This window comes from Bos indicus x Bos taurus, chromosome 28, assembly GCF_003369695.1.
Source record: "Bos indicus x Bos taurus breed Angus x Brahman F1 hybrid chromosome 28, Bos_hybrid_MaternalHap_v2.0, whole genome shotgun sequence".
Classification (NCBI taxonomy): domain Eukaryota; kingdom Metazoa; phylum Chordata; class Mammalia; order Artiodactyla; family Bovidae; genus Bos; species Bos indicus x Bos taurus.
In genome coordinates, this window is record NC_040103.1 from 26,082,104 (window position 1) to 26,095,045 (window position 12,942).

The following is a 12,942-nucleotide window of genomic DNA, read 5'->3' on the forward strand; positions in this document are numbered from 1 at the left end:
TGCCACACACAGCCACAGAGAATCCCCTTGGAGAGCCTTCTCTTGGTGGGAAGGGATGTGGAAGTGGGTATGCACAGTCCCTTTCTGAAAAGTGGTGCTAGTGAGCTGGGTTCAGAGCTGGGCATCACAGGGCCTTCCTCCAGACCTCATTCTGGGATGTCCTCGATTTTCCCAGTGGCCACTCTGTGCCCACCTCAGTGTTCATCTACCCAGTATTTGTGTGCCAGCCTCCCTTTCTGAGTGAGGGGCTCCCCTTAGGGCTGTTCCTGCCCTTCTCCTCCTATATGCATTGACCTCCTGTCCTCTTCTGCCCTCCCCTTCAACACAGCGTGTCTCTACCCCAACACACACACTCACACATACACATACGCACACGGGGGCTGAGCTCCCTCCGCCAGGGGAATGTGTATACATCAGCATGTAGTAGACTTTGCATCAAAAGGCCTGAGTTCTCATCCCATATCCACCACATACCAGTCCAAGTTCAAGTCACTTGGTCTGTCTGAGCCTACTTTCCTTCATCAAGAAATGTGATCACTATTTGGCTTCCCTGGTGGATCAGAAGGTAAAGAATCCTCCTGCAATGCAGGAGACCTGGGTTTGATCTCTGGGTTGGGAAGATCCCCTGGAGAAGGGCATGGCAACCCACTCCAGTGTTCTTGCCTGGAGAATCCCATGGACAGAGGAGCCTGGCGGGCTACATTCCATAGTGTTGCAAAGTCGGACACTACTGAAGCAACTTAGCATGCACGCAGAGTTTGATTATGAAAACTAGATGAGATTCCCTGTGTGAAAGCACCCAGCTCAGTGCCAGTACACAGCGGGGGCTCAGCAGATATTAGTTTGACGGAAATCCTTGGGAAGATTTCCTGACCTTCTGTCTCCACCGCCAAACTAGAGGTGACACCAAACCTACGACACCTTCCAGGTGACTTCCTTTACCCTCTCCCTGAGTGGCAGAACTGCACAACAGGGAGGAGGCCAGTGCTGGGGAGACGCTTATGAGGAGCCAGCTGGCATCATAACCGGTCAGCGCGTTGGAGTGGGGACCACAGTGCACAGGACGGTCAGTCACAGCCAGCCACGCAGTAGAGGCCCCGGGTGGCTAGATCTTCCAGTTTGTTCAAAGGAAATTAGAAACACGGACTTTCATGTGAAATCAGCCTCTTCAAAAGATTGGTGACAAATTCATTGAACAAAAATCACTTTGGAACCAAATAAAATATATCTAGGGGCCAATTTGACTCTGGGGCTACTGGCTTCTAACTGCAGTCCTAGCCGCAGAGAAACGGGTCCAGATCTCAGCCTTCCTCCACCATGGTTTTGACAGGTCAGCCTCCTCTCTGAGCCCAGGTCCCTTACCTATAAAAGGAATGTAATTATTGTTGTTGCTCAGTTGCTAAGTCGTGTCTGACCCTTTGCGATCCTGTGGATTGTAGCCCTCCAGGCTCCTCTGTCCTGTACTATCAGCTAGAGTTGCTCAGATTCATGTCCATTGAGTTGGTGATGCTATCCAAACATCTCATCCTCTGCCACGCTCTTCTCCTTTGTCTTCAATCTTTCCTAGCATCAGCGTCTTTTCTAGTGAGTTGGCTCTTCACATCAGGTGGCCAAAGTTTTGGAGCTTCAGCTTCAGCATCAGTCCTTTCAACAAATATTCAGGGTTGGTTTTCTTTAGGATTGACTTGGTTTGATCTCCTTGCTGTCCAAGGGACTCTCAAGAGTCTTCTCCAGCACACAGTTTGAAAGCATCGATTTTTCAGCACACAGCCTTCTTTACGGTCCGACTCTCACATCTGTACGTGACTACTGGAAAAACCATAGCTTTGACTATAGACACCTTTGTCAGGAAAGTGATTTCTCTGCTTTTTAATATGCTGTCTAGGTTTGTCATAGCATTGCTTCCACAGAGCAAGTGTCTTTTAATTTCATGGCTGCAGTCACCATCCACAGTGATTCTGGAGCCCAAGAAAATAAAGTCTGTCACTGCTTCCACTTCTTCCCCTTCTATTTGCCATGAAAGTGTAATCATAGCTAACACTTATTGATGCCTCCTGGGGATCAGGCACCTTTCTTTCTATGCACCAAACTCTTTGATCCTCTCAGTAACCTATGAGGTCAGAACTGTTAACAGCTTAGGGTCTGAGAAAGGCCACGAGTCCAGCAGTCTGGCCCCAGAGCATACCTGTTAACCTCTGGCTTCCCCTCCAGCTCCCTCCCTTGGTGGTGGCGAGGATGAGGGTGCTCAGCACCTGCCCTTTCCAGGTGTCTGGACTGGCAGCTGTGTATGTGTCATCCATTCATCTCCACGGAAATGGCAGCTCCTTGGGCAGGCATCTCAGTCTGCTTGTTGCCATGTCTTTGGTGCCTTCCAGATTGGCTGAAGGGTAAGGAAGCTGATGAGGAAGGGGTCTGATGGAGGGACAGGGGTCCTGCCTGTGTCTGGCTCTGTGAGTGACACCAGAAGAACAGGGGCCACTGTCCCTGCCCCCGGGATGCATAGACACTCAGAAGTAGACAGGAAGCAATTAGCAGAAAGCCGAGAAGCACAGGTTGTTGTGCTCATGATGGTCGGGTGCAGGAAGGCCAAACTGCTTTACAGGGTCTTGTGCTCAAGTTAATTTTCTTCAGAGCTCTCCAAAGACATCAGACCCCGAGGTGACTGAGATGGGACCTCTCCATCTGCTTCTGATTACCCAGATGCCTGGTGGCCAGTGTTTGATCCAGGATCAGTGCCCCTGCCAGACCCCCTGTCCCCCATCCCCCTCACTAGCCCCCTCCCCTCCCCTCAGTCCCTAGTTGCTTTCCAGGGCTTGGCATTTACGACCCCCAGTGACCCCTCTTCTCTGTCTCCTTGTGCAGAAATGGAAGCTCCACTCACGGAGGCGCCGGGAGACCCTGAAGACATCCCCAGGATGTCACTGCCCGCCAGGTAAGGAGCCCTATGCAGGGGTGACAAGGACAGGGACACATACCAGAGGCCCTCTCAGTGGCCAGACCACACTCTGTTCAGAGCGTCGCTTTTCATTTGGAAAATGGGAATGACAGTCTGCGATGTTCGCCTCCCGTGTTCCCATTGATTGGCCCCCCATCCCCATCCATCATTCATTTACTTATTCAAGCTTCATTTATTCCTCAACTCTTCGATGGGCCAGATACTGTGCACACCAGGCTGTGAGATCATATATGATAATGAAAATGGCAAATTCTGCAATGTCGCCCAGAGTTGAAAGAAGCCCCTGAAGACAGGGACCCGGCTCCTCTGATTCACCTGCGCCCGATAGAATCAGTTCAAAGACACTTATTCCCAAATGAATGAATTACCCCATGATTGAAAACCTTTGCCGGTCCCACCTAGGTTGCTTAGGGGGCTGTGTGTTCACTATCTGGTGTCTAGGCTACACACGCACACACACACTCACCAACAAGGTTGAGGTTGCTGGGTGATGTGGTGTGATCAAGCTAACCAATCTAATGTGGATTCCGAGTCATGGTCCATGAAGACTTTTCCAGGTTGCCCACCATTGTTGTTAAGCTACGAAAAAGACAGATGGGCAAGTTTAATTATCCCCATGAGTAACTGGAATGGGCAGCACCCCTTTGGGGGTAAGGGAGGAGGCTCCAAACAAGGGTGTGTGAGGCAGGTAACACTTGCAAGGAATTGCAGAGGGTTCACCCCGCTCCGGGTCTCTGCTGGCTCAGAGTCAGGCCCCTAGATGCCCACTGTAGCAGGACACTCCCTGGGTGCTCTGGCAGGCCCTCCGCTGAGCACAGGGGCTGAGGAGCTGGCACTCATGGGTCCCAAGCCAGGGAGGAGCAGCCAACAGATGCTGAGCTTGTGGGAAATGGAGAGACCACATTTGCTGGCGGGTGAGTGGGCTGAGTCACAGCTGGGAGTCACAGTTCAGGTGGCACAGGAGCTGGTGAGACCGTGACAGGCTTCAGCTGGCCTCAGTCAGAAGAGGGTCGTCTGGGTTAATTAAAAAGGTGTCCAGGAGCCCTGGGAAGCGCCTTCCCTCCCTTGGGGCCCCGGAGATTGAGCCCTGGGATCTGGGATAGCTTTTGGGAAGAGAATGCCAAGATTAATGAGATGAGATGAAGATGAAGCTGTGTTGATGGGGCCTGGGCAGAGCGGCTGTGTGCACTGGGGTTTCTGAGGCAGCCCAGATTGCAGATCATGGTGTCTGTCATCCTCATAATTCCTGGTCAGTTGCAATTGTTCTTGCTTGAACTACAGAAAGCTGGTGAATGGCAGGAGATTTGGAGCCAGGGAACATAGAGATTTGGATTCCAGCTCTGATATTTACCAGCTGTGTGATCTTCAAGGGAGTTATTAACCTCTCTCTGCCCCGATGGTCTTGTCTGAGAAATGTGGGTAATACTCATCTTGCAGGCATGTGGCGGAGGTTCAGAGAGTTCCATGGAGAGTACTTAGCGCTTTCCTGATTCCTAGTTAGAACTACTAGTTTTTCGTTTTTTTTTTTTTTTCTGTTCAATTCCTCTAGCACTTTAAAGATCACTGAAATCCTTATCAGACACTGTGTCCTGGTGTCAGAGGCACATTTACAGGCAGAAAGAGGCTTGGCTGTTTCCCTTCCGTGCCTGATAGGGTGTCTCATATCCTGCCTGCCATCAAAGTGGGGACCTAACCAAGAGGGATCCATTCTGTGCTTGGGAGGGTCCGGCTCAGGTGGTCCTGGGAAGCTGGGAGCTAGGAAGGGATGCCACAGGAGGGAGGATGGCTCAGGTGGTCCTGGGAAGCTGGGAGCTAGGAAAGGGATGCCACAGGAGGGAGGATGGCTCAGGTGGTCCTGGGAAGCTGGGAGCTAGGAAAGGGATGCCACAGGAGGGAGGATGGCTCAGGTGGTCCTGGGAAGCTGGGAGCTAGGAAGGGATGCCACAGGAGGGAGGAAGAATCTAGAAGAGTACTGCTTCAGCTCTTGGCTGGTGAGGAGGAAGCCGTGACGCAGCGTGAGTGGCTCAGGGATTCTGGAGGCGAGGAAGGGCGTATGCAGGTCCTTGTGGGAAGGGTCCCCAGCAGGGACTGATTCGGCCAGGAGATGGGAGGAGAGTGAGCAGGGACATGTTCAGGGGGTGTCCTGAGTGTTGGGAAAGTCCCTAGAGGGCAGTTTGGCCCAAAGTACAGATCAGAGCCAGGTGGGCAACACCAGGAGCATTTAAAGGCCCCGAACTGAGGCAAAATCAGAAGGAGAGTAAGGTGTGTTCCCAGCTTTTTGGAGAGTCAGTAGAGAAGGATGTGAGGGCTGCATAGAGGTGTCTCGGACAGCAGAACTGCAGAATACAATCCATCTCCTAGGACAGGCTGGGTCCCTCTCAGTCCCTGGACCTATCCCCCTGCCCGACTTGAGGCTTCCCGCCCCATGGTAAATGTATCTCCTCTGCACGAAAGCCTGGGCCACGTGGCCAACCTGTGCTGAGTAATACTAGTCACTGCCCCTGCCCCTCACTGGGCAGCCAGGCTGTGCCGGGCACAGTACTGAACACTTGACGTGGACAGATGACCTTCCCCAGAACACTGGAAGCTGGCACAATGGAGTTAGGCATTCTGAAATGTCTGCAATTCCCATAGTCAGTAGAATACCGCTCTCATCTTTGTACCTGAATCATGCCTCTCCGACTATTTCCTTAGGGTCAGAGTTTATAAACCACTTTACAACCACTTTTAGTCTCCTGATACTTGCAGACGAGGACTTACGTAATTGTCAAGTGTCACATACAAGGCAAAACATTCACTTTTTTTTTTTGCCAATATCTAATATTGTGCTCCACATATAGTAAATGCTCAGTGAATATTCACTAAATTATTATCAATTATCATTCCTGGATGATTAGATTCTTTCTGGTGTTCTCCATCTGACCTCGGGTTGGTTTTTGACACCTTCTCTGCTCCGAGACCCCTCGATGTCTTGCCTGATGCCGAAGTCACTTGCTGTTAGGACACAACAAACAAGCACACACTCCCTCTGCCCACTATGGCCACAGGATTTGGAGCCCCAGACCTGTGCCTGCCCTCAGTTTGCCTCTGTGGCCAGCCGGGCCGAGGCTGGAGCCCTGTGGTGGGTGTGTTCTTCCTTGTGGCAGCCTCGGGCCCCTGGGCGGCATCCAGAGAGGGCTTGGGACACACAATCATGGGCAGAAAAGCCACCTCTTTCCCTTCCTACTCTGACCTCGCCAGCATCCTCCCAGGATCCTCCCTGTCCCAAAATAGCCATCTGCTGCCTGAGATCTGGCCGCATCCTGCTTCTGGGCTGCGTGTACTGGTTGCCCCGGGAGTGATGGGCGTGCAGCCTGGGACGGGATGCCAGAAGTCGAGCCTTGTTAGAAAGGTCACAGTGGCCAGAAGTTCAGAGGAATAGGTGTGGACAATTTGCAAACCATACTGCCTAGTGGGACAGGAGGAGGGTCTCAGGAACAGATATAAAGGTCGTGGGACTTCCTGGGCCACTTGAGAAGAATACACAGCTCAGGCAAACTCCCCTTTCTCTGTCCCTGTTCTCAGTAACAAACCAGGAGCAGGACAATATAGGCTCCAGTCAGCAAGGAAGCAGCTACTTGAGACCCGCCACGCTGGGGCTGGGCGGGGCGGGCAGCGGGTGGGACAGTCCGCGGTCACACACACACACAGAGGGAGCTGTGACCAGCTGAGCCTCTGGATCAGATCACTTCACAGGCTGGGCCTCATCTCTAAGGCTCAGAGTAGGTCAGAGTCACATGTTGACCACCAGACTGAGAGGTCTGCACTTTAGGAGCAGGGACAAGTGGGTGATACGATCAGGTTTGGGCATTCACGCCATCACCAGCACTGGTCCAGGGGAGGGATGGAGGAGAGAGAAGTTGCCTTCAGCCAGGATGGTGGGAGGGGCCACAGCCATCCTGCGGTTTAGGACTGCCAACGGGAGGTGTGCATGAAGTGTGGGGGATCCCAGAGGAGCCTGGGGCTCTGGGAAGACTCCACTGAGGAGGTGGTGCTGGAAGGTGGTTGTAAAGAACAAGAAGCAGATGGGAGGGCACATAGAGTACAGACTCAGCTGCCACCATAACCGAAGACACCCTCCCCACACTCCCCCACCAAATAGAGAGATTTCAACGAGGTGGAGGAGGATGACTCTTCCCTAGCAGCCAGGGGATGGTGGTCCTGGCTGGAAGGCTAGCCTCCCATCTTCATCATGTGGCTTCTGTCTCTGGGCCGCTGGCGCTGCTTTGTTCTCACCATCAAATGGCCATTGTGAAAGGGACGGGACCCAGGAGAGTATATGCCCAAACCCTTAAAGGCAAAACTTGGGGAAATAGTTAAAAATGCATCACTTCCCTTCATATCTCATTGGCCAACACTTAGCACATGGTTGCCTTCTGGTCCAGGGGAGGCTGGGCAGTGTTTAATGCTGGGCGGCTGTGTGCCCAGACACAGATTTATTGTTATGGGAGAGCATGTCCTGGGGAAGCACTAATAGTCTGCACAGAGGGCATTCCAGGCTGAGTCATGACATGGACAAAGACTCAAGGAGTGAGAAAAAGACATGTCTGTTTAGAAATGGCAAGCAGTTGAGGGAAGCCAGAGCATAGAAGTAGTGATGGGAAACACAGGTGGAAAAAGACAACAGAGAGACAGGCTGAGGCATTCTGGCTCTTTCTGTTCAATGGGAGGCAAACGATTGTCATCCTGAGGATGGTAGTTGATTGGTAATGTCTGCCTGCAAGACTGTGCTGAGTTAGATCCCGAGGCTGCATCCAGGCCCAGCAGAAAGTGTGGAGGTCATTTAATGATGTCTGGCATGGGTATAGGAGTCGTAGGCAGTGAGGTCTGTGTCCTGGCTTTGTTACCCACAGAGAGTAAGATGTAGTGTCAGAGAAAGTTTGGGGACATGGTGATGTGACCTGGTACAATTCATATTCTGGAGCCCAAACTAACAAGGATGTGGAAGGCAGAGAAACCCCTTCCAGCAACACAGTCTGTGATTCTGTGGACAGAACTTTATTTTCTCATGTGCTGCTATTTGTGTTGAAGTTGAAACTGCCTCTCAGGCTTGGTTATTTTCCATAGGTGCTGAGGGCTGGCATCCACATATCCTGAAGTCTTTCCTTTGTCTAGCCTGGCCCTGTCTGTCCTGGCACCAGATTTCACCTACAAGAGCCTCATGGTGCTTACAAGATCAGAGCTATGACCAGAGCTTCTATCCCAAACTGGACTGCAGTAGAGCAGATCCATCACCTCCTGTCTGTTTCTTTTCAGTTCTCCTTAGGTCAGACTTGGCTAACCCAGAAAAGGGAGAATTCAGACCAAAATATTCCTTGCTGCCATTGGTGAAGAAAAGGATTAAACAGCTGATGGTTAGGGAGAACATTTAAACTAAAGAAATACTGTTGTCAGAAACTCTGCTTTACATGCCAATCACTGATGGTTAATTCTGAGTCATTTTGGCTATTCTTTAAAACACATCCCTAAGGACCAGTCTGGGAAGAGACCCCGCTATTCAGTTCAGGCTCTCCCTTGTTCTGCTTTCACATGCTGAGTCAGCTTCGTTCTCCCCACCCCCGTCCCACCTCCTCCTCCTGACTTTGCAGGTTTGACTTCCCACTCAGGCTCCAACCTCTTGTGGCAACATCAATGCTCCCTTTCCCATGCCCACTGCTCTCCATCGGTGGCTGGGTTCTGTCAGTTCCACTCCTCTGCTCAGAAAGTATCCATGGCTGCCTAGTGCTTGTAAACACCCCCACTCCAATGGTAAGTCCACATTCTCTCTCTAGCCCAGTCTCTGATCAGCATCCCACGTGCTGTACTCCTTTTTGTTCAGTAAAATCGGGCTGTTCACCTGCCTGTATACCAGTGTCTCACCTGCGTGTATCTGCTCATGCTGCCTCTATAACTTTGTTCTCCATTTCTACCTCCAGACCTGCTACAGTATCCCCACAGTTCCTTCCATCTTTCTCTCCCACCCTAGTTCTGCTATTAAGTTACTATGGTAACATATTGCCTGGTGTGTGCTCAATGTATAATCCAGGCAAAACCACCTACTGGGACAAGTCATTTGTCTTCCAATGAGAAGTGAAAACAGACCAAGATGTGTACACCTGTGAAGCTTTCTCCTTGGCCATGAGCGTCAGTGATTTGATTTAGATTCTACAGGTGCAGTCCTCAGTGTGAGGCACTTACTCAGTGAGAGGAGCCTTTGTGGGTTTCCCGCCAGGGAGAACCTTCCCTGCCTATGAACGCCACCAGGCAGCCTGCTTGGTATCTCCCCCTGGATGTGTTCCAGGCCACCCATCCTCAAAAGACACACAGCTGAAGCCAATGTCTCTTCCCCACACCCGGCCCTTTCCCAGTATTCCTGCTCCTGGGGAATGGCGCCGTTAGCACACCTAGGCCAGAACTTGGGCGCCAGCCTGAAGACTACCTGTTCTTTCCCACCCCCTAGATCACTAAGTCTCAGGTTACCACCCTGCCAGTCCCTCCACTTCCACTACCACCATCATCGGTCTGCCACCATCTCTCACCTGACTTGCTGCGATAGCCCCTAACAGGCCTCCTCCAATACCCTGTCACCCAGAAGTCGGCATGTGCTGTGCTTGTTGTGCTTAGTTACTCAGTCATGTCCCACTCTTTGTGTGACCCGAAGGACTGCAGCGCGCCAGGCTCCTCTGTCCATGGGGATTCTCCAGGCAAGAATACTAGAGTCGGTTGCCATGCCCTCCTTCAGGGAATCTTCCCAACCCAGGGATCGAACCCAGATCTCCTGCACTGCAGGTGGATTCTTTATCACCTGAGCCACCAGGGAAGCCTGAAGTCAGCATGGTCTTTTTTAAACTTAATGCATCACCCTACGGCTTCCCTGGCAGCTCAGGTTCAATACCTGAACCCCTGGAGGTCAGGAAGATCCCCTGGAGAAGGAAGTAGCAACCCACTCCAGTGTTCTTGCCTGGAAAGTCCCATGGACAGAGGAGCCTAGCAGGCTACAGTCCATGGGGCCACAAAAGAGCTGGGCACAGCTTAGCGACTAAACAACAAGGCTTTAACTAGGCTTTAACCTTCAGCGCTTTCTGTCCCTTCCAGTATAAAGGCCCAAACCCCTAATGTGACCTGCCCACCCCCCAAGTCTCCCCTCCTGCCAGTCTTCCAGCAGGCTCCCTCGTGACACCCAGCTGCCACTCCTCTGATGGCATTTGGATGGAGAGGCTGTAGATGAAGGGAGCTGCAGTCAAGCCAGAGCAGCGATGCTGTGCTTTAGCTATTAGACAAGTAGTTCAATAAAGCCTGGATGCTGGGCTTCAGACAAAGGCAGGTCCTGGAGTCTCTGTGGCCTCTTTCAGCTCCAGGTTGTCCCAGAAGAGGGCTGGCTGTGGCCTTAGAAAGGGCACCGAAGCCCCTGGCCCTCACGAGAAGGGGAGGATCAGGGAACAGGCTTGGGAAGGCCCACACAGCTGGGATCCAGGTGCTGCCCTCTAAGAAAACACTGCCCCCAACCCGCCCCGGCCCCCTGGAAGCGCCTCCCCTCTCAAGACCTTCAGCAGGAGGTTTAGAGCTGCCCAGGGAATTCTCTAAAGTTAATTTTTTCCCCATTTCCTCTCGAAAGCACTCCCAGACCCCCAGGCCGCCTGGAGGATGCTGATAATGTGTTTCTTCTAGATGGGCTCTGATAACGCCCACCCGGGTGGTCGCGGAGATTTGTAGAGAAATAAAAATAAGGAAATGGGGGTTCCAGACAGGCAGTGTGCTGCGCCCAGAAGGGCCCTGGACTGGGAACAGGTCCTGGACCCTGAGAGCTCCAAGCAGGCCACTGCCCTGTCTCTGGGCCTCAGTTTCCTCACTTGTGAAGAGAGGTGGACACCCGTGAAGAACAATTTAACCGTATCTGGTCAAGTGTAGAAAGCCGCCCCGCTCTTGCCACACCCTAGAGAAACACTCACACGTGCATACAAGAGGAAAAGGGGTCCACCTCGGCACTGTGTGTGCCGCTGCCCAAAGGGAAAGAAAACCTAAATATTTGTCAGTAGCAGAGTGGAGACTCGTGGGTATTGAGTAGTGCTACACTTAAGTCCCGCACATACGAACGAGTTATGTCGTAAGAGCACGTTCCTAAGTCCAGTTTGTTCCTAAGTGCAGCACAGTTAGCTTAGGTACCCAACTAACACAATCGGCTATACAGTACTGTACTGTAATAGGTTTATAATACTTTAAACACAAACGATACATGAAAACCACAAAAAATAAAACATTTAAAAATTTTATAGTACACTACCTTGGAAAGTATGTAGGGCAATAAATTAGCTGGCATACAGGGGCTGGCATCAGGTGAACAGGCTGCCTGTGGGCCGCATCAGTGAGGGGACACTGGCCCACTGAGGGTAAATGGGGACCTCACTTTGTCCAGGGTTAGGTAAGTGCCCACAGAAGCATAAGCATCACATTTGGAAAGTGAGGGAGTGATGCTTTTGAAGAGAGGAATCCGGAAAGGCTTCCTGGAAGAAGTGGCATGTGAGGCAGGCCTCGCAAGACCAGTGAGATGTCAGTAAATGAAAACCTTTATAAGAACACGGTGAGTGACAGAAACCGTGTAATACAAGTGTAGAGACAGTGTTTCCCACTGTGGGAAGGGAGGAATAATCTAGAATGACTATAGCAAGCTCGTGTGGAGGGATGGAGGAAGAGAAAAGGATGGGAAGGCGGGATGGGGGAGATGGGCTATGGAGGGAGTTGGCTGACATGCTGAAGATGCATGGTAGGTTTCTCAGATAGGGTGTGACATGAGCCAGCTGAACGGAGCTGCAGGGGGAGGAGAGTTAGTGCTGAGGAGCCAGGAAGAGGCAACACCAGTCCTGCTGAGAGAAGACACGGAACATCAGGAGGTACAGGTTGAGAGGTGGTGAGACTGCAGAGGCAGAATGGCAAGTGTAGGCCTCTGGTTAGGCGCAGGCAAAGCAGGGGTCGAGGCCATGCTGAACTCGTGAGCCCGGGTAACCAGTGACGACCCTGGCATGAATTTCTGCTAACAGATGGCATTATACCTCAAGCTTAGGACAGTATTACTTATATTCCCACCAAGCATTTTGGGCTGTCGGGCTGTGGTAATCCCTAGTTCAATGATGAGGAGACAGGATCAGAGATGTTCAGAGACTGTTCAAGGCCTACAGCTAGAAGACAGAGTCCGAGGCTTCCAATGCCGGCCCATTTGCACTCAGGGACAAGGCAGAACAGAAGGGAGTAGGGTGGAGAGGAAAGAGGTAGGGCTCTATTTTGCTTTTTGGTTTTTTATTTTTTGGCCACTCCATGAAGCATGTGGGATCTCAGTTCCCTGACCAGGGATTGAACCCGTACCCTCGGCAGTGGAAGCACAGTTTCAACCACTGTCAGGGAAGGCCAGGGCTCTATTTTGGATAAGCTGGCCGGGGTTGGCGGGGGAGAGGTAAGAATGTAGGATGTTTCTGTGGAAGTGCTGAAGTCCTGGGAGGGCTCCCGGGGGTGGGAGAAGGAAGCTCTGATTCTATGACCTTACCTGTACCGGCAGCCGTCTGGCCGCTAAAGCCACTGCTCAGGGCAGCGAGGGCAAGGGTGCGCCTTGCTGGAGACTTTGTGCCCTGGGAGTTGTCGCCTCTCCCAGGGTGAGCTCTGGCCCAACGTGTGCCAGAGACACAGGGGCTCCCTGCCCCCCACACAGTGGAGGGTCCTCCTCTGCCCGCTCTGTCCTGGAGGACCCCAAGTGAAGCTTCCAATGCAGTGGTGCTGAAAGAATGCCGGTGCCGCTCTGCTGGAAAGGAGAAGTAAACGGGAAGGGCCATGGCCCGCATAAGAGACTAGGAGGTCAGACACCTTGACATGTGGACACAGCCCTCAGCTCTTCCTAGAGCCACCCAGCCGCCCACTCCCTGGCTGGTGCCCCCACTCCTTCTCAGCCCCACCAGCCTCTCAGCTGCTCCCCAGCAGATTCC

The 12,942-nt window shown here is 52.2% G+C and overlaps 1 protein-coding gene across 18 annotated transcripts in view; it reads left to right on the top strand.

Annotated features, from left to right (window-relative positions):
• The window catches only part of COL13A1 (collagen type XIII alpha 1 chain), a 152,638-nt gene that overhangs the window by 17,025 nt on the left and 122,671 nt on the right, over nt 1-12,942 (top strand). For all 18 annotated transcript variants that reach the window (XM_027530652.1, XM_027530655.1, XM_027530643.1 and 15 more), the window contains exon 2: nt 2,863-2,932. In XM_027530652.1, the coding sequence (XP_027386453.1) occupies nt 2,863-2,932 (70 nt within the window). The remainder of the gene's footprint in view (nt 1-2,862; nt 2,933-12,942) is intronic.